This window comes from Chanos chanos, chromosome 9, assembly GCF_902362185.1.
Source record: "Chanos chanos chromosome 9, fChaCha1.1, whole genome shotgun sequence".
Lineage (NCBI taxonomy): Eukaryota > Metazoa > Chordata > Actinopteri > Gonorynchiformes > Chanidae > Chanos > Chanos chanos.
Window position 1 is genome coordinate 12,129,683 of NC_044503.1, and position 20,937 is coordinate 12,150,619.

Below are 20,937 nucleotides of genomic sequence, written 5' to 3' on the forward strand. Positions count from 1 at the left end.
CGAGTTGTTATAGAATGACGTATTATTATTTTTCCTCTTGATTATGCCATCCTTAGATTTCTGCACAAAGATGAGAGAAAGACTTGAGAAGTATTGTAAAGAGAACCTTGTTTTTTTAGCATACATTCACTGGTCACTGGAGCGGAGTGCATGTGTAACTTCCGTTCTCTGCTTACCAGGGCAGATAACATAATTAATATGCAGAGTGAATTTTTCAAGCTATCTGTGAATCCTCTGTTTTCCATCACCACACGTGCACTGTGTAAAAATCACTTACTTGGTCTGAAGTAGTGTCTGCCAGCAACTGTTTCATTTTGTACCAGATCACATAACGGTAGCTGTTGCTTTTGTTAGCTGCCATGCAGGGCAAGATTATACTTTGATTGCAGTCTGCACTGATGTTTGCACTGATGTCGTTAGCTTCAGACACTAAACAATCCAGCTGCATGCTTGCAACCAACCACCATACTGAAACAAGAATAATAAGAGAGATCTTTGTGTGATAACAGTGATGGTTAGGAGACACTGATGATATTCCAGTGATGATTAGTGATGATATTCCAAGTGCATCGTTCAGTTACAGTGTACTTCCAATGATATCATTAATACTATTTAACAGTATGCTACATAATTAAGCTGCTCAGAGCAGTCAAAATAGCTTGAGCTTGTACAACCAATGACATCCAAAGAGATGATGAGAGTGTCAAGACAAAATATAATCATATTTTTGATAATACTCCATTGTTATATGCTATAAACCAATAAAAAGGTTATATGCAGTAAACAGAACAATTGTTCAAAAGTACTATTTAATAACGAAATATGGTACCAAGAGAAATATAAGACCTGAATCGATCATCCACTGATATTAAAAATGTTTGAATGTTCAGAAATCCTTCTCTTTCCATACATCACAGACACATCACAGAAGTTTACCTTTTTTCACTCTCCTTCTTATTATATGCCAACCCTATCAGGCTTTTGAAATTAAGCTTTACTGATGAAAAATAAACAAAACCATTTTCTCCTTCAGTGTGCCCCATCTGCTAGTATCTGCCTTGAGAATGACATACTGTGGTCATGGAGAAAATGAGAAGTATTTGTTTGAATCACTCCAACCTCATTTATGTTTGCTGCCTTAAATATAACCTGGAAATATGACTGACAACAAAAACCAGGCCTAGTTTCATTTTCATCTCACAAACTGGTTTAGTTTCATTTCATCATCATGATGCCAGCAACTGACCAAGTTGATATAAAATGTGTAAATAATGTATTGTACTAAAAAAAAGCAAAGGTATATTCCGTGGTTAAATCAGACTTACCAGAATTTGTATTTTAAACATCACAAAACATCACAAAAACAAAGACAGGACGACATTGCCAGAATACAGAGACTTTTTCACAGTTTTAGCTACATAGACAGGACATGTGTATTCCATTTGTTCTCTCTGAATTCAGCTTTTCATGTTGTCTTAGACATGTTTCAGCATGTGGCTTTCAGAAACATCCACAAATAAAATCTCAGACAACATATTCAGGTAAATATGTTTTCACTTTTATGCCAGGTCAAGCTGACTAAGGGTGGAACATCTATCTGAGACCACTATTATTTCTGTAATTTGAATTATAATAGTTCTCCACTACCATTTCTGCAAATCTAAACACAGGACACATTGGTTGAATAAAACATGCTAAACTTCTTGCACACTTATAAACTCAGACAATAAAACTAATTTTGGGGAATTTAATGAATATTTGATTGTAATCTGGGGTGAACTTACCCCAAACCGCAATATGTCGGGGAAACATCTTGTGCACTTCTCTGATACAGGTTTATCAGTTTGTAAGTCCCCTAAAACTCGTTCTCAGTACCATGTTATATATGTTATGGTGGGGAACGAACTCCTAAAATGAAGAACCGGAGTTTTCGAGGAGAGGATAAACAACAGCACCTAAAACGTCAAATGTAACGTCACTCATATTCGAATATAGCACCCTCATAAAACTCATTCACATCTTCTGCTGCCCCCTGCAGAAGCCCCCCATTTACCTTTAAACTGTTCTCTCAAATTATTCGTGTATGAAATGGCATTAAATTATACTGAATTAAATCACATGAGATTAAGTGTTAGTGATTAGTCTGACGTGTGTGCTGTGGAAGGCATAATGCCTTAAAACTGATTAAAATGGTTATTATTTTTGAAGTAGCTTTCAAAAACATGAGGTGTCATTCCGTGATGTAGCCTCAACCGGCGGGGAGGAGGGTTAGTTTACAGTTATGTCTTTTGAACCCACCCACATTTTAAGATATGTCGAACACAGAAGGTGGGCCTACGTAAATCCCAAAGACACTGTGTAAACAGTAATATCAGGTCTACAGACAAACTATTGTCCAGTCGCAGTATAAAATGAGGGCGCCAGAGATGAATTCTACCGGCTGCTTAAGGTTCAGTATTTCTCACGTATAGATGAACGATTTGGTTTTAAATTTTATCAGGAGTGTTAAACAAAATATATAGGCCTATCTATATATGTGCATATTTATTTATGTGAATTAAGTTGGCTAGAAACTTAAGCGGGCTACTACTATGTCGTGACGCTGAATTATTTTTATGCTACGTGAATGGGTTCGGTTATAGTGGGGAAATCTGGAACCTTCTGTGAATATGCTTGGGTTTTCACGCTTGATTGATGCTGCCAATACAGTATGACAAACTAATCTGACAAAAGTGTGATGAGATGTAAACTTTCAGTTGATCCTTTCAATATTTGTTCTGAGGACAATCAGGAAGTCAGCTGTTTCGTTTTATTTTGTTTTACCTGCCTGACGTAAACCACGAGATTAGCCGCCGCCTTGTGGATATTTTGGTTATATACTCGCTTGCAGTTTACAGTCGATGTCGTTATGATTAATAGTACAAAGGTATTTTGAGATGCCAGATGTACATAAATAATTGAACCAGAAATTTGCTGTGTGCTTTCAGCTTTTTAATGTTCAGAAGAATGGCAATGACCAGTAAAAGAAATAGCGCACTGTGCCGTAATGCAAAAGTTCAGTAGGCTACAGTGGCAAAGTGAAACGACAAAAAATAGGCCTAGCGTTGAAAGTTCTGTGAACATATCCTTGTATGCACTTTTTATTTTGTACAGATTTTAGCCAAACACAACATTACTTTGCCCATACAGTCGATACAGAAACACACGAGATCATATATGTACACAAGTGTACATCCAAGATTAAAGTAATGGGATATTTTAATGCCTCTAAATTTAATTCACTAAAAAATACTAATAACTGCTATTTATACAAAACTTTATTATGCGTTTGTCTTCTTAGCAAAGACACACACATCATGGATAGGACCAGAACGAGGATAACGACTCCAGCTACGACGACAGGCAACAAATGCTGACGTGACGAACTCCTCTGTGTTACCAGCAGGGCTGTGTTTGTCTGGTGGCAACCTGGACAAACCAAAACCGTTCAATATCAGGTTTATCTGTATTTACATTTATACATGTACATATTCAAAGTATTACTGAAACGTCTGAGAAAGAGAAATTACTGTTCCACACACAGTGCGCTGTCCTCACCCTCTGGGAAGTATTGATCGCCCTCCTGAATGCGATGGCCCACTGGTGGCCACAGAATACACCTATACCTCTCACAGTCTACTTCAACCGGGGACGGGAACAGAAGGGAAAAATCTTCCTCAACTCCATACGAGAGGTTGGCGAACTTATAAAGAATGCTGATATTTGTACGCAAATCTTTGATTATGAGCCCCCTTAACTCGTCGGATCCCTCTTGGACCTAGGAGCAAAGAGCAAGTGGCATTATTTAGACTCAGTTTTTGTTTTCAAAACTATTCAGTTAGGCGTAGTTCATGAACCAAAGATAATGAGGTTGTCTATAGGCTAGGCCTATGTGACAACAATCAAGCATTTCTTCAAAATGTGAGATATGTAGAGTATGTAACTTAAATCACACTTTGCAACTCCTATAACCTAAAGTCGTTGGTCGCCAACCTTGTACCAGCTTATCTTCCGGTACCGAACCCCTTGTTCCACTTGGGCACTACATGGGATCTGTGTAAAATCGTCAGTAGTAGCTATCGAATGTGCAAGACCTGACACTGCAAAAAGACTCAGAACTGAAAAGAAGCAAGAGCATTACTGTCAATCACTGTAATTATTTGTTACTTTCATTTTGTTTATTTACTTTATTACTTTAATTTAAAGTATGCTTAGTTATTCTAACATGTTTACACATCTAACTATCTTCTTGTAACAGGAAACGTTTTGTGTTGTGCTGCAAAACACGGAAGTCTTTGCAAAAACCTACATCAAAACTGATCTTCGAAAAAAATGCTGCATGTTTGAAAATTAACGTTTTAAAATGATATCTTGCAGGCCATTAATTGCTGCATTGCATACTTACATGACTGTAGATACATTTCCTCAAACTATAACTTGTTTATGTAAAGGATTTACAGATCGAAACTGAAATCTGAAAGTAGCCTCGTCGGTACGCTACTCATTCGGTTACCGATTGGTTACATTTAAGAAAGGCGGAGATTCGTGGACCAATGCCGTTGTAAATTTTGCAGTTCGAGTTGTTTGTAGAATGGCTAGAGCAGCTTAGCTCTTAGCAAGGCTTTTCGGGGTTTATATCAAAAGATAAACGGATGCGCCAAGAAGAGACAGCTCATGTAAATGGAAGCCGCTTTGTCGTCACAGTGTCTTTGTGAGGACAGAGCTAGAAGCTGCTCAGGTTTTATCACACCACATAAATCATAATATCACCAACGTGTTCATAGGAGAGGGCGGGCACCTTGGCGATGGTTTCCCTCAGCTTTGACAGGAGAGACGGATAGACACTAGAGGGGACTGTGTAGCGTAGTTTGGACAAAGCGAACTCGGGATACACCAGTTCCATGTTGGACTACTGAAATAGTTCAGGTTAATCTTTAGGCTGAACTGCAGATGTCGTTAAAGTTTGCAATCACGAGTGATCTTAAACAATGCCTGGATCTTTTCTTTACTGTGTGCACATATGTGTGTGATGTCAGATATTTATGTGCGCATTTGTATTCGTATTTTCTATTAATTGTCATTAATGTACACCTGCATTGGGACTGTGGATGAAAAGTTGCTAGTAGCTAACTAATAGCAGTACGCTGACGTGGAAATGAAATATTTATATGTGCACTACACCCGTACAGTAAACTGAAATAAACTATACTACCTATGTATGGATAAAAACCGGGTGTCCTGTCGTGTTGTGCTACCTATTGATATGTGCCACGGTGGTTCTGCGCATGTGCGTATGGTTAGGGTGCAAGTTGAGAACAGACTCTTCTATCGATTCGCGCTATGGTAGCATTTCTCGACAAAACAGCGCAACTCGTCAGAACACCACCAGCTGTGGTTACTATGGACAGTATGCAGTCGTGATGTTTTTACCCTGTCTCACCGTGTGGACTCGATATGCACCCAGGCGGCTGACTAGGCGTGGTTTGCACTCAAGTTCAACTTTTTTTTCCGGCCCCTGCTTTACAGCCTACCAGTGTTAAAAAGTCAGCACCAGTTCGTAACTGAAATAAAACCGTTTTGACTCGAAATAATATGAAAGCCTGTTGAACAATGTAATTGTCAAACAGAACAGTTCCACTCAGAAGCTAGAGTCTGAGTCACAATACAAGCTGAACTCACAATTTTTAAGGATTTCAACCGCGACCTCATTGAAGTGAATTTGAGTCACAAGTTACGCAATGAAGACACAATCTTCTCAACACCTGACTTGACATGTAACTTCATTTGGGGTACAGCTACTTAAAGCCTTATAGTTACTTGCCCTTTAACTTATCATTTTTAATCCAACAAAATACAAAAATCAGCTATGTCTATGTGCTTATTGACTGAAGCATAATTTTTTTTAATGTAGTTTTTTTTTTATGTGAATGTTTTGTTGGTATGGGCAAATTATTTCAGTACATTTAAAACTGCAGTTGGTTCACACAAGTAACAAAATTCTAAATGTGTAGGCTTGTGATTCATCTTTATTGTTCCTGTGTAACTCAGACCTTATCCTGAAGCTAAACTGTTGTTATTTGAGACTTGAATTGTGCTTGAGATTTCCAAAAAAGAATGATGATTAATAAACCACCAACCACAAGTCCCAACCACAGTTTTAGTGCTTATCATGACAACGATATGAGGTCAGGCTGGTCAGATTGTCCTGTCATGATGTCAAGCCATTCAACATCATGTGCCTATAGATTTTTTCCCACTAGATCTTATTATCAACCAATTTATTTCTAACGCATATAACTAATGTTATTTTCTTTGAAAAGCATGTGTGGCTAATTGATTAGAAAATGCCACCTCTCAGGTTCTCACTGACCGTTCCTTTGTCACAATATCAATCTCTCTCAGACATCTTTATCATCTAAGAGGCTTACAAAGGAACCAGGCAGCCTGCAATAAACCTGCACTTACTATGGAGGCTGTATTTTTGACAAAGCCAATCCCCACTTTTAAGTCAATGCCTTGTCAGAAAGTAAGAAATCTTACAGAATCTTTCCACACAAATTCAGAGATGATGTCTAAATTCTAAATCTCCCCTGGATTTGAACTGTAAGATTTTCAACCTTTTCCTGTTTTTTTTTGTTTGTTTGTTTGTTTGGTTTTTTTTTTGGGGGGGGGGGGGGTCTTGGCAATCCCTGCCACTGTCTTTTGCCAAAATGTGATGTTTTGAATGTGTCACGCTTGTTGACAGTAAAGCAGACATTTGGGACATTTGGGGTTATAAATAGGAAGCTTCGCACATGGAAAAGGGAAGAGTGGGCTCTCTCTCTCTCTCTCTCTCTCTCTGTCTTTCAAAGCCACCTGGATGAAACAATGCCTGACCTCCTTCAGGATGATCTGACACTATGAAGCGACACAAGATGACTGTGTTCTCTACCAAAACTGACATCTCACAAGTTCCAAGTCTCTGCTCCAAACTTCAATTCCAAACCCCATCCAAAGCTATTTAGTATATTTTTCCAGGCTCATATGCATCCAGGGCCAGCAGATATACCAAAGGCACCATATTTTATAACAATCTCTTATAATATAAAACATATTTGAGATAAATATTACGAGAAAAGACTTTGTTCATGCAGGGTTGTTCATTATCCTCTATTAAAGGTGAAACCATATTTTTTACCCCTTCATGCAAATATGTTTCTTATTTCGCTTGCTCTAGTGTTTCTTAGCACTTTCAATATTTCACTCATTAGAGACCATGCCAGGAACCAGCTGCACATGACGATATGGTTCATAAAAAGAAAAAGTGTTGAATATACGAGCTAGCAGTGGTTTATGTAAAGCATGTGCTCAGACAGCATCTTTGTTTGTGTGGCTTGCTTATCATAGTCACACAATGACAATGACACTCTGTGATCACAGCAGGAAAGAGTAGCAACAGCATGCTGTGAGAATGGAAAAACATGTACTCTGATGCAAAACAGGCATTAATGAGTGTGTGTGTGTGTGTGTGTGTGTGTGTGTGTGTGTGTGTGTGTGTGAGTGTGTGTGTGTGAGAGAGAGAGAGAGAAAGAGAGAGAGAGAGAGGGGACAGGGGGACAGAGGTGTGTTAGTATGTGTGCTTTGACGGAGTGTTGTGCTCTCTGGGGTTGGTCCCAGAGGTTGTTAGCTGGCCCAGCTGCGAGTGTGAAAGCCCATGTTTCTGTCAGCGAGCTTGTTCAGAGCGTACTCTCTGGCCTCTGATTGAGGATATCCTCTAGCTGATCATTCCCACTGCAGATACACACACACACACACACACACACACGCACATATACAGAGAGAGCAACATCCCAAAACGGTTCCTTTAGTGTGCTTACACAAGTCTCCTGCTGCTGGGGAGAATTTCCCACGTGAAACCCCCCACACACACACATACACACACACACACATTCACTCAAACACACAAACAGTCACACAAACAAACATTACATCCTACACAAATGCACACACTGTCAATCCCAGATTCACATACAGCAAATTACTGAAAATGTGCAACTATAAACAAAATTACCACAAACACACAGAATTATGTTGTTATGGAAACCTGTAGTATATTCTCATACAATACAACAGTAACAGAGTGACAGTTTATGTATGTTACTCTTGGTCCTGCTGATAAGCACGTCAGAATTAGCTGATACTATGTATAGATTTTACTGTGCTATTAACCCAGCGGTATAAGGTTATCTGTTATTGTTTCTGGTTCGAAAATAGTTACGTCATCTGTTTGCTTAACATTGTTTGTTGTGTGTGTGTGTGTGTGTGTGTGTGTGTGTTCATGCGTGCGTGTGTGTGACTGAGCGTGTGTGACTGTGTGTATGTGCGCGAGTGAGTTCGCCTGTGTGTTTGTGTGTGAGTGTGTGCGTGTATGTGAGTGAGTTCGTGAGCTCAAGTCCAAGCGTGCCGTGTTTTGGCCGCAGGCTACTTCAAATGACCCAAATATTCTTGGCCTACGCCCTTGAAGCAGAAATGGCCCTAATTCAAATGGATCATGGGGGAAGATGATGATGACGACGCTAATGATGATGATGACTGGGATTCCATCTCCACCCCTCCTGTGGAGCAGAGCAGCAGCGCGTATCTCATTGTTCGATTGTTTTCATAAGGAAGCCAAACTTGCATGTTACTGTACCCAACTTCTCACCTCTGAGGTTGTGGCCCTACTCTCAGAATGTCTGGGCGGGTCAGGACTACAAGACCCAGGCATTTGGAGCCAGAATAGAACAGAGCCATAAGACCAATTCTGGGGTGGACTTTTTGGCTTGGCAGGGGATGGCTTGCATTGTCCCGCAATTCCCATCACAGGGAATTCCTCAACCGCTTCCCGACCCCTCCCTCAGCAGGACACGAAAACAATGGTTCCTGTTAGTGTGGGGGGTGTGTGTGTTTTGGTTCGTATGTGTGACACACGGCATGTAATAGACAGCCACAACCCCAAACCGTTACCCCTTCTCTCCCCGTTAGTAAGTTACCACCATAATTTCCCTCCTCTACCCCGACGTCTCCTTTCACTCCTACTCGAGAAAAAGAGGGATCACGTGAAATTAAAAGCAAAACTTATCCAAGATTCTGTCTGAAACATGAGAGGGAGATAAAGCGCATGTCTTATAGTCATTAATATCTTTAATGTGCAGACTGAATGAAAGACCAAGTCCCTTTTCAATAGATGTGAAATATGGCAAAATAGTGTTTATTCCGAGCCAAGGGAAGACCTTGGGAGGATGTCTTTAAAATGTTATCCCTTACTCTCCCTTCTTCCAAGAGCTCTGATCTAAGAGGTCTGGGAATTACAGCAACATTCCCTTGTGATGTAAAAAAAAAAAAAAAAAAACTCCCTACTTCCTTCTTTCCTTTTTTTTTTATTGTGCGTCTGTTTTCTTCAGCCGTTTGTGAGTGAAGGGTTTAGATGGCATTTGGTCAGTGGTATCTGACATGTAGTAATTTTACGCTATCATTAAGTCTTAAGCTAAAAAAAAAAAAAAAAAGTCGCTAAATGTTTCATAATCGGCTGAACGTTACAAATGTAAGAGTTATAGATATAAGGCTGAACGTGCCGTCGTGTTCCGTGGTGTATGTTGTGTAGCGTTTGTCTACTAAGCCTTTCCAAACTGAACTTCACTCTCATGGGACAATGTGATTGTGTGGAATAATGATCTTAATTAATTAGAAGCTGGTCAAAATAACTTCTGCAAACTAACACCATTGTTTCTGTCCTGATATTCTAATGAGCTATAAAGCACTAGTAGAGCACTAAACATAGAAGTCACATCAAAAAATCTGTTTGCGCCCTCCGGTTGCCCAAAAGCCACTCATATGGACTTCATTTGAGCATAAGACTGTTTGTATATATCACTTCTTGAATGAGATACTGGTTAGCACCACAGGACAAGGGGTTGTAAAAGTAAAAGGTGGTGTGATATAAATATATATATACACACACACACACATATATATGTGTGTGTGTGTGTGTGTGTAAGTGTGTGTGAGCATGTGATAGAACTATTACAATATCACAATATTATGATATCTTGTTTACTCTGACTACAATATATATATATATATATATATATATATATATATATATATATATATATATAAACAATGTAGTAGTCAGCATATCTTAGGTATGGCATATTAAGAGAGCAGCTTCATTTAGAATGCCTCTCAAACACAGAATTGGATAAAATCTTTAAAAACAATTACACCTAAAGCCTGTATAATAAACAAATAGACAAGTCAGTGCTAGTTCGATTAGCTCTACTGTGAGCCACTCTTTCTGGTTTTGTGGCTCTATAACCTAGCTCAGGTGATGACAAACCAGAATAACAGGTTGTGCGTCTTTTGTAGCATTATAATTGAAATATATGTCCTCAAAATTTCCTGAGAGAAGAAATAAAAAAACCTGTCATCAATGAGTAAAGTTGCTAAGATGTACTTTGTTGATTATATCCTTGACTGACAGATCTTATGATTAGAAGGGAAGGTATTATCCTTTGAACAATAATGTTGAAAGGTGATGCAGTGGTGAAGCAAATCCAGAAAATGGTATTTATTGTATTTGTATAAATTTTCACATCCCTATGTTCTTAATAAACAAAGAAATGGTTCAAAAGGCAGAATATAGAAAAGCAGGATACAAGATATTAACAAAGTGTAAAAGTGCAATATAACATACTTTCTATAACTATGTTGTTTTTGGCATTTTTGCCCCCCCCCCCCTTCTTTCTTTCTCCTATCCTAAACAATGGCGCACATATGCAGGCCATTTTTCATGTCAGGTGTCAGTGTTGGAGGTGGAAGCACGGTCTAGCTCCATTTCACCCCTGCTGCAAGACTTCCTGAAGGAAATCTACTGGGGCAGAGGGGAGATGCTAGCTTCCGAGAGAGAGAAAGAGAGAGAGAGAGAGAGAGAGAGAGAGAGATAGAAAAAAGTCCAGAAGTAAAGTAGGGGGGGGGGGGACTTCTCCATTGCTCCCCAATGCAGGTACATCCTTTCCTGTCAGACAAATTAGATCCATCCGCAGTGGCTTGATTTTTTAGAGCCTGGCTTTTTTTCTTTTACTTCCTGAAATGTTTTCGCTCTCTCTCACACACACTCTCTCTCTCTCTCTCTCTCTCTCTCAAGAGACACCATCAATTTCTTCTCGTCCTTGTCAGCAACCTGTGGTTGAAAGTCTCCTGAATTTGTTGTTTGAAAATGACCCCCCCCCCCTCCTTTTCTCTCTCTCTCCCTCTCTCTCTCTCTGCTATTGCTCACCCTGCCTGTGCTTGTGGGAGCCATACATCTGGGTCTCGCAGCCGGATGATGTCAAACCTGGCACTGACCCAGAGCAGAGGCGCGCTGAGACAGCCGCAGAGAGGTCGCCTGCGCATGTTTTCCTTTCCTGTGCCTCCGTGACATCTTCCTGTCGAATGGGAGCCTCGGGGAGCCATTCCGGCTCGAAGAACCGGGGCCAGGGGTATGCAGCGGGCTGACCACAGCAAATTCTAATTAGCCCGACTGGGTTTCTCTTAGAGCACGGAGATGTGAGGAAGGGAGGAGGAGAAAGATGGAGAGAGAGATGAAGGAGGATAGGACGCTCTCAGACCCCCAGTCTTCTCCCATTCGTCCTGTCCGTTAATGGACTTTCCATTCATGCCCAAACACCAGGGAGTCTTCCTCGACTGTACGCTGCACTGTCTAGTCTGGGCGTTTGACAGATTCAAAGAGGGTCCAGACAGAAACATACGTGAGGTTCTGTGTTCATGCGTGTGGGTGGGTGTGTATGCTCCCGGTCTGTAAGACACATTGAGAATCTGGCTGTTTCTATGCCGGAACTCAGAGAGAAGAGTCCTTAGAGACAGGCGTAACTAAGCAACCATTCCGTGGCCAATAAATATATCAGAAAAGACTGTGAAAGTAAAAATGGACGAGGCTATGATTTGTTGTGAAATGCTTTCCTGTTTTAGCTCTGTCAATTCAACACACAGGACTATCATAAGGAAATCCATCAGGTTCACATTTTATGTAAAGATATCGTTAATTGTGGAAGCAACCAATTCATCAAATCTTTCTTTGTGGGAATTATTTATGTAAGGCAGGAGAAAATGGATGTGGTAAAGATGTTCTCTTTGAAAGCACTTCCTTCAAGTGTTGACGTTGGTGCCAGAGAAAAGGCAGGGAGGAAAAAAACTCTGAACGAGAACAAAGCCACACTGGATCAGCGTGAAAGCATTTTTATGTGCCACTGTGCATAAACATTTCTGAATGTTTACTCGAAAGAAACATAGGATAAGGACCTCTTTAACATCTGCCTCAAATATCATAATTCATTCATATCCTCTAACAACATAAAACACCATTCAAAAGTGTTTGTAATCTCGTCTCTCCGAGCAGAAGTACACCCTTCCTATAGTTCCCATTAGATGACAATGCCTACTGAGGAAGGCTTTAACACATCAAATGAAAGCAAATCAAAACTTTCCATGAAGCATGGATCACCATTTCCCCTAAACCTCTTATTGTTCCAGACCTGTCGGGAACCAGTGGCAATCCCATTTGATAAAGTATCAGTGACTCACATCATCCGGGTGAGCGGTTGAAGTTAGAGGAAGAACTATATTTATGCACCGAGATGGTCAGATGTTGTACAGTTAACGGCACTCAGAGATTTTTAACTCAGGACAGATTCTCATTTCTATCCAGTTCCTCTCTGTATTGACCCACTAACCACAAGATGCCAGCAATTCATTCCAAATAATAAAGTTATATGTAATGTTAATGTTGTCTCTAGTTAGTTCAGTGGTTCAACAGAAAATACTTTATGTTATACAAAATGCATTTGTTAAAATAAATTACATAAAAGAACTTTTTGAGTCATTTGTAGTGTGTCATAATGTAGAATGGCTGTACTTGAAATATTAATATAATTCATGTTAACCGATTTGAGACAAGACCCTTATTTTATTTTGTTTTATTGATAGTGCCTTTAATATTGTTTGATTTTACATAGACAACATTGTAAACATGTCAGATAGTCTCTCATTTCAGGCCATAAAATGTTTGAAGACAGAGAGCAAGCAAGGGGGTTGCATGTCACTAAACTCAATGTTTTGATAATGTTTTAAAAAAAGATATCATCAAAAATAGAGCACAAATGTTGATTTTCTCAGTCTCTCTCTCTCTCTCTCTCTCTCTCTCTCTCTCTCTCCTTCGCTCTCTCTAACAGACTGGACTCGAAATGGTGAGTCCAGTGACCTCTGTCATCTGTCTAGCGGTCTAAGTCTTTGCTAAAGGCCTGTCCATTTGGTTCCACAAAGACCTCCAACCTCCCTTGCCCCTCTTCTGCACCAGGCAGGCCCAGTCCAGTGATTTATACCCCTGACATCCAAGCAGCTGTGGCAGGGTCCCGGCATGGAGCACAGGGTACTATTTGCCGTGACTAATCGATACCAGACTTCAAAAAAAATGGGGGGAAGAGAGAAAGGGGGAGAAGGGGGTGGGGGGGGGCAACCGTGAGATTTGCAAAACACACCAGTCAATGACACCAGAAACCCTGACTATGGCCTCTCAGGCTTCACAAACAACTTCTTGGCAAAGTTGTAGGAAACAGCGGAAAAAAAAAAAAGAATGAGAGATACAAAAACTGAGAGAGACAGAGAGGAGGACTGGATGAAAAGAGACAGAAAAAGACAGAGAACGTGTGTCAAGCTAATAAGACCTGACAGCCGAAATAAACATTTTACGTCGATGACAAATTTATTTATACTTTCTCGTCAGTCCTGCTCTTCTGTAAAAGAAAGATAATTGAAGGGTCTCTGATATTAAACTTGTTTATTTAAATATGAATTTCATCTGTAAATATAATCTTACTGCCTTGTATGTTGTTTCACATCTCAAAGCAGTCCCCTTCCTGGTAACTTTATCAGTTGCCAGTATGTGATACAGTGTTGGTTGCTGATGTTTTGATTACTGTAAACATATCTGTTGTGCACCATATGTGCGGCGAGCTCATTTCTGACAGTTATCTGATATCTTTATCCAAAGTTGCTAAAAAATGTTTTGATTGTATGTCACATTTAGGAAGGGAAATCTGACCAGTTGGACCAGTCCAGGTCAGTGGATCACTGCTATTATTATAATTCATATTTATAATTTAGTTTAACCCCAAAGATACACTCAGAGTTATTTGGTACATCTAATCTTTGCAGTAAAAGGAAAGAATAAATCATTTTGAATCATTAGTAATTACACTGAAGAACTCCATCTGCGTGTGTCACATTCCAAACAAAACAAACTTGCCTTTCAAATGTCATTTATTCAAAAATTTATACCAACAGGCAGATATGAATATATTTTTACTGTGCCACCCAGCAAGAATGTAATAGCTCCCAGAACGGGCTTCATCCTCTCGTCTCTAGAGGATACACACAGTCAGGACAAATTCTCAAACTTCCATGAGCCGCTTTTTCCCATGGATTTTTTTTTTTTTTAATTTATGTTCTTTCTGAGTGATCTATATGTAAAATCTACCTCTGATTAGGGACAGACAAAAATGTCTCCGGTTCACTAAAACAAGCAAACTCTTTAAAGCACACATGTCTTACTGAAAAGATTTATGAATCAACACCTCTTATTAGTCAGGATTATCAATGTGAATGTAATATATCGGGATTCAGAAGTGACAGAATCCCAAAAAAATAGAAAAGAGAGAAAAGAATTCTCTTTCTTCTTTTTCATATCTGTTTTCAAACCACTTTTATTTAAGCGTGAGCAAAGCAATTTAAAAACACTCTATTGACTTTAACGCAAATACAGGGGGTATGTCAGAGTTTCTGCCGCTGTTTCTTTCTTGTCAAGATTCGCATTTGTCACAGGCTATAGGCTTTCAGTTACACCATCATCTTTGTGAAAGAAACTCTTTTAGAGATGCCAGTCTCTATTCTCTGATATGTGTCAAGAGTCTCTGCCCCTTTCCTGTTTTTCAACTTTGTGCCCACTTCCAGAAGTGCAATGAAGACCTCACAATGGATACAACTGAAAAAGAAGCCATACTCTAATCACATATATGCTGTATCAACCTAGCTCCTGTGGCTATTTTGAAATATATTTATGACTAGTTTTGGCTTGATCTGCAGGTTTGTCCAATAAGCTACATTTGTAGTAAAGACAATCGATGTTCAAAAAGGTTTATGATAATGTCGTGGTATTTTATTCGTTTTTTTCTGTTGTATCGAGACCACGTAGTTATTTGAATGTTGCACTCAGGTGGCCAGGGCTGATACATAGGAGAAGAGTGGTAGAAGGTAAGGGAAATAAGTCTGATATTGATTGCAATGTGCTGATGCAAATTTGGTTCTTTTTATGGAAAATTGTCAGTCTTGTCACTGAGCAATTTTTTAATTTCTCTTAAAAAAAAACAAAACAACATTTTAAAAAATTAGGGGGAAAAAATCATAGTGTGTTTTATGAGACGTGTATCAAGCTGTGTTGAAGTTATGTCTTTCTGCTCTTCTAGTTGCACTTGGAAAAGGAGCCTTAAAAGAAACGGTTAATCTTTATGGTATCGACCGGGACTCTTGTTGAAGACAGTGCCAGGAACTAATTTCACCCCTATTAAGTTACTTTGTCTTTTTGGATCAAGTGGGGCTTCTAAATGGCCTTTTTTCAAAAGGATACCAAGAAAGCTTTAGGATACCTGAAATTTGATAATATAATTAAGATCAGTTAGATGACTGAGGATTAAAAATGGCTACTTACAGATATGATAAAAATATACTTTATTTCATTGTGGAATACAAACATTGTGTTCACACAATTATTTTAAAAAATCAATAAATTCTCTCTTAACAAACTTTATGCACTGCATTTTTTTTGACGCAAACACACAAAACAAAAAAAGGAAGATAATACAAACAGGAAAAAACAGATTCTTTTTTCCTGAACTGACAGTTTGGATGGCATCACTTACGGGAGTTCCGACATAGTCTCTGTTTTTCCACATTTTTGTGTTCTACCGTAACCCTCCAGCGGGTTAGGGTTAGGGGGGGGGGCTGGCCCCATCTGAACGCTCCCTGAGATGACAGCAATAGCTGCGGCTGCAGCTGTCTTTTCACAGTCTTCTACCGGCGGCTGATTCTCAGTGAACTAACTCCACGCACCCGTAGACAGTCTTTACCATCTTTTATCTGTAAAAAAATTAAATAAACAAATAATAACAAAACAGATTTTATGATGTGCAAAGATGTAATCAGTAATATTATTTACGTATGAATGTAGTTATATTTTCAGTTATTGCACACATCCAAGTTCTGTAGTTCTCGACCTATTTTCCAGCTTTTGCTAATCGACTTATGAAACACATTGTCAAAAAAGCAATATTATATTAGGCTAATTATGCCACTCAAAATTGGGAATTATTTCGTAATTTCTACTTGATACTGAACTCGTTTATATTTGGAAATCTACTGCATCTATAAGTTTGTGAACGCCCAAACAAGCACATCAAAATACTTGAATTCCTCGTGTTAAAATGTAGCCTAAACTAAATTCTAAAAGTTAAATACTCAAAATTATAGCAGATAAAGCCCCCATGAGACAACACACAAGTGAACATGCAATTTAAAATGTTTTGTTTTACCATGTGCAGAGTAAAATAATTTATGGAGCTAGAAATATGCTGCCCATAAATTTTAATAAGCAACAGATGGCGTTAATAACTGATGTCACTCGTTGTGTAACGACAGAGAAACATGCACATTATTCATCCGTTAAATTTGCTTCAGGTTCTTTTTCTTTAATACCTAAAACACTTGTGCTTACCCCTTTTCTTTGGTTGCTCAAGCAAAAAGTACAGATGGTCCGGGGCTGCTTTCCGTCTCCCTCTCTCTGTGCGCTATAAACAGCAGTGAGGCATGGCTGTCCGTCTTCTATACCTTCGCCAACTAGCAGCACGTTGGCTAGATGTGAAATGTAGCTAGATGCCAGGCGCAGAGTTTCGATCTTTGACAGTTTTCTGTCCACAGGCTCGGTCGGTATCAGTGTTCGTAACGCTGTAAATGCCGTGTTAACGCTCTGTGTTCTGTCGCGCTCCCGCGCGTTGGCCGCGCTCCGCTGCTTCACCATAACCACACTGTTAACTCCGGACTTGCGGGACATTCTCCGCCGTTTTTCTGAACTGGCACAGCATCCGTAGCTCTGATCTGAGCTACCGTCACTTTCGCTGCGGTTTTCCTCATCGTCAGACATCATGTTGAGGTCCGGGTAAACGAGGTGAGTTGCCATGGGCCTTAACATAGCGAAAGCCATCCTGGGAATACTGTTCCAATAATTAACCAGAACAATTGCCAAAAGAAAAAAAAATGCACGAAAGTGAACAAAAATACAGTTAAAGCCCTAGCTACTCATGCATTATGCAGTCTCAGACAAACGTTTCACTCTTTTACTGATAGAAGCAATTTTCCAAAAACCATGTTTATTCGTAGTTCCTGTGGAGGCGCGCCTTTCGTTAGAGGCACTCCAGGCACGAGCAGGAATACCCAAGGTTCTACTCAGAGGTCTTATAGCCTGGGGGGTGGAGTTGTAGTGGATATGTAAATTATCCAGCTCCAACCGTGTGCAACCAAGCCAAGCATCTTCACTTCTTTGACTCTTAAAGAATTGAAAAACTGTCTTTATATGGCATAACAGCGGTATCAAGAAACACTTTTGTTAACCTCCTGTTTGTCTTTGTGTTTTTAACTCTCCGTTTGATGATGATGATGATGATGATGACGATGATGATGATCATCATCATCATCAAAATCATAAAAGTAGTAGTAGCAGCAGTGTGTTTTGCTAGTGCAGTGGTTTAGTAATTGTGCGTCTTCATACGTCCATGGGTAATAGGATGAAAGTTATTAGGGAGCCTTTAATAAGGCTGCCGTTTCATTGTTTTTTTTCCGCCCTTATGTACTGAAGTAATCCAAAATATCTCTTGTAAGAAATTTTAGACTCCATGAGTCCTTCATAGTAGACTTTCAACTGTGTTCGCTAATTGTGGTTAAGTATTGTTCTTGTATACATACTGAATGATCCATCAACTGCCATGGAGGCAAACGCAGAATTATGAAAACTGTAAATTTCAATGGGGGGTATTTCATTTACATTATGAAAATGTGGAAATACAATAACGTTGGCTCTGCAGTTTCGGACAAGAATTTTTATTTAGCGAGAGAAGACAAACGCGCCATTTGAGAACAAGAACGTCTCGTTTAAATTGCACCTCAAAAGTCTTGCTGCGAATTTTACTGCTTCGTTTTGTGGTGCCATTTGAGAAGGGGGTGACAGAACACACACCACAACCTAATCCTCTCCTAAAATTGGCAACTCGTGTGATTTTGACAAGTTGAAAACTAGGGAATAACGCAACTGAAAAAATTAAACGCTTACTGTTTTAACAAGCTTAGTTTTAAGTGTTACAGTGTGCTACAGTAAACAGATAAGAGACTATAGAAAAAGCACGCCATGTCTACTGAAACGCTTTGGGCTTGTGATATCTGGAGTGTTCTGCATGTACATAGGTTATCAGCGAACACAATTTGCAGAATACACCATATCAGTTTCTGCCGGTTGAATAATAACCGACTTAGCATTGTAGCCTGCCAAATTTTATGTAGGTAGTTATTTATAAGTGATAAATTCCACAGTTAACGAAATAAGATGTTCTTGACATTTAATTATCAGATTTCGGGATTTCTCTGTACCAGTGGTGGCTGAAAATAGTGAGAGTGAGAATTCGGACAGATCGTCACGGCTTGACAGCTTTATGGTTTCATCACCCGCTGGGGTTTGTTTTCTCTCGGTGGCACAAACACAGAGTGCGCCGCGGATGGAGAGCTGCAGGTGGGCATTCTCCCTAAATCCCTCTGTCCCTCCTCTGTTTCTTTCTGTTTACTTAAGCTTTCTGTTGGGTTTCACAAAGCTGACCCCGTTTCACACAGTTTCCCCTATACTTCCAAAATAAGCGTGAAATATTTAAAGTTAATGAATGCCATAACTGACTGATAAACAGCCATTTAAAATGCTCTCCAATCCTTACCATCATTCGTCAATGAAGTGGTTGCTACACTATGATATATTTCCAAGCCTAATATAAGCTGCTCCCAGAGTTTACATAAAGGTTAAAGATAAATGAATAAAGAATGAGTTGTGACTCCTAACATGTGGATATTTTGTTTTAATTTGACTTGTTTTGGTTTATATTTTAAAAAAATATAATAACACCTTAATGGATAAATTAGATAATGGATGCTGAGAGCTTTTACAAAGGTCATGGGTCAAAATAAATTTGAGATTTGGTCACTTATCATGCAATGCTTGGACCAAAACCAGTAAAAAGCCTGACGGTCCCATCAGGATGAGATCATAAGCTATGCTTAATTCCTTAGGGGAACATGTGAATAGTGTTGTACACACCACATCAACAGATTTATCATAATCACCAGTGATATGCCCATGGGAGATGCTATCATTGGTGATACACAGTGTCACAATGTGATGGTAGGAGTAAGTTACTAAGCCTCAGTGGAAAGGAATGCATGACCTCACATCAACCAATGAGTTCCTAAGACCATAGACTCCAGACCTATCACCTATAACCTTTGGCTTTCTCAGCTTGTGTGCAAAGGAAGTCAAGACCATCTAAATTCAATCCAATAATTATCTGCAAACATTTATTTTCTGAGAAAACACTGAAATGTATATTTTAAAAGCAAGATTACAGAGGGAGTGGTTAATAGCATAGGTCAATGTGTTGTTTTTTCAAATTTTGTTCATTGCCCGGGGAAACTGTACATTTATTGACAATATATTCTCGTGAGTGTCAGAGCTAAATCTGTGTGCAAAATCCATCAGATGGGTCACTGTCTACCGCTCTGGCAACAGTTTGCTACACTGCTACTGCAAATACATTACCCAGCCCCCAAATACATCAGGGGCCCTGTTTTCTCTGGCAATGTCCAAATACACTGATTCAAACCAAACCAACTGTTTTTAACATTTCTGGGGAAGTGAACAGTGGTCAAAACACGGTCACTTTATGAATGAGTTTCAAACACAAGTGGCTTGGCTTTTTATATCTGCATCTTTAATTTCATGTTATATCGTATTAATGGTTTTGAAACTCAGATGAGGTTTGATCGAACAGTCCTTTTTGCTGAGTTAAAATCCCGGTTTTAAAGCAACATTTGCACATGTTTAATGTAATTCATAAAGGATTATGAATATATTCATTAAATGTACCTGATCACAAAAGTGTATATAGCCAAGCTTTGGGTGACACTGAGCAGCAGTGCTGTCCTAACCATAAAAGTAATGAAGACATTCTCAGTATCAACCCTTTCAGTCCACCAAAACCACTTAAAAAACCAAGATAGTTCAATGGGGTAGATATTCAGAAATAACAAAGCAATTTCTGTCAAAAGAAGTTGCTGGCTAAACATAAAGAGAAAGCTCACAATTTCAAAATCTGCTTATCAAGCCACAGTTGGTGTCCTGTGAGCTCTAACATGGTGTATCTCTAAAAAAAAAAAAAAATGAATTCATTAGAATTCATTTTCATATCAGGAAACAAAAAGCGATGAGCATGTTGTCTATGCTGTGCTAACCACAAGAACGTTGAGAAATACAAAGAGATGTTGACTCATGAGAAAATTTTCCATTTTCCTCCACGCCACCAATACTAGTCACATTCCACTAATGGCCTAGGTCTCCTGGAATAACTGAATCAGTCGGTCAAAGTATTTTACCGTACCAAATAACAGAACATTTGACAATCAGCGGATCATTAGTGGATTTATGTTAAATCTGTATTAAATCAGTGTATTATTAGTGGATTTATG

The 20,937-nt window shown here is 39.2% G+C and overlaps 1 protein-coding gene across 1 annotated transcript; it reads right to left on the reverse strand.

Moving 5' to 3' along the window:
* Positions 1 to 15,950: 15,950 nt before the first annotated feature.
* tcf15 (transcription factor 15) lies at positions 15,951 to 17,434 on the reverse strand. The gene is made up of 2 exons (XM_030784803.1): positions 16,880 to 17,434; positions 15,951 to 16,245 (listed from the first exon to the last, which is right to left on the reverse strand). Exons 1-2 carry the CDS (start codon positions 17,363 to 17,365, stop codon positions 16,180 to 16,182), a joined length of 552 nt encoding a protein of 183 aa, XP_030640663.1. The 5' UTR covers positions 17,366 to 17,434; the 3' UTR covers positions 15,951 to 16,179.
* Positions 17,435 to 20,937: the final 3,503 nt, after the last annotated feature.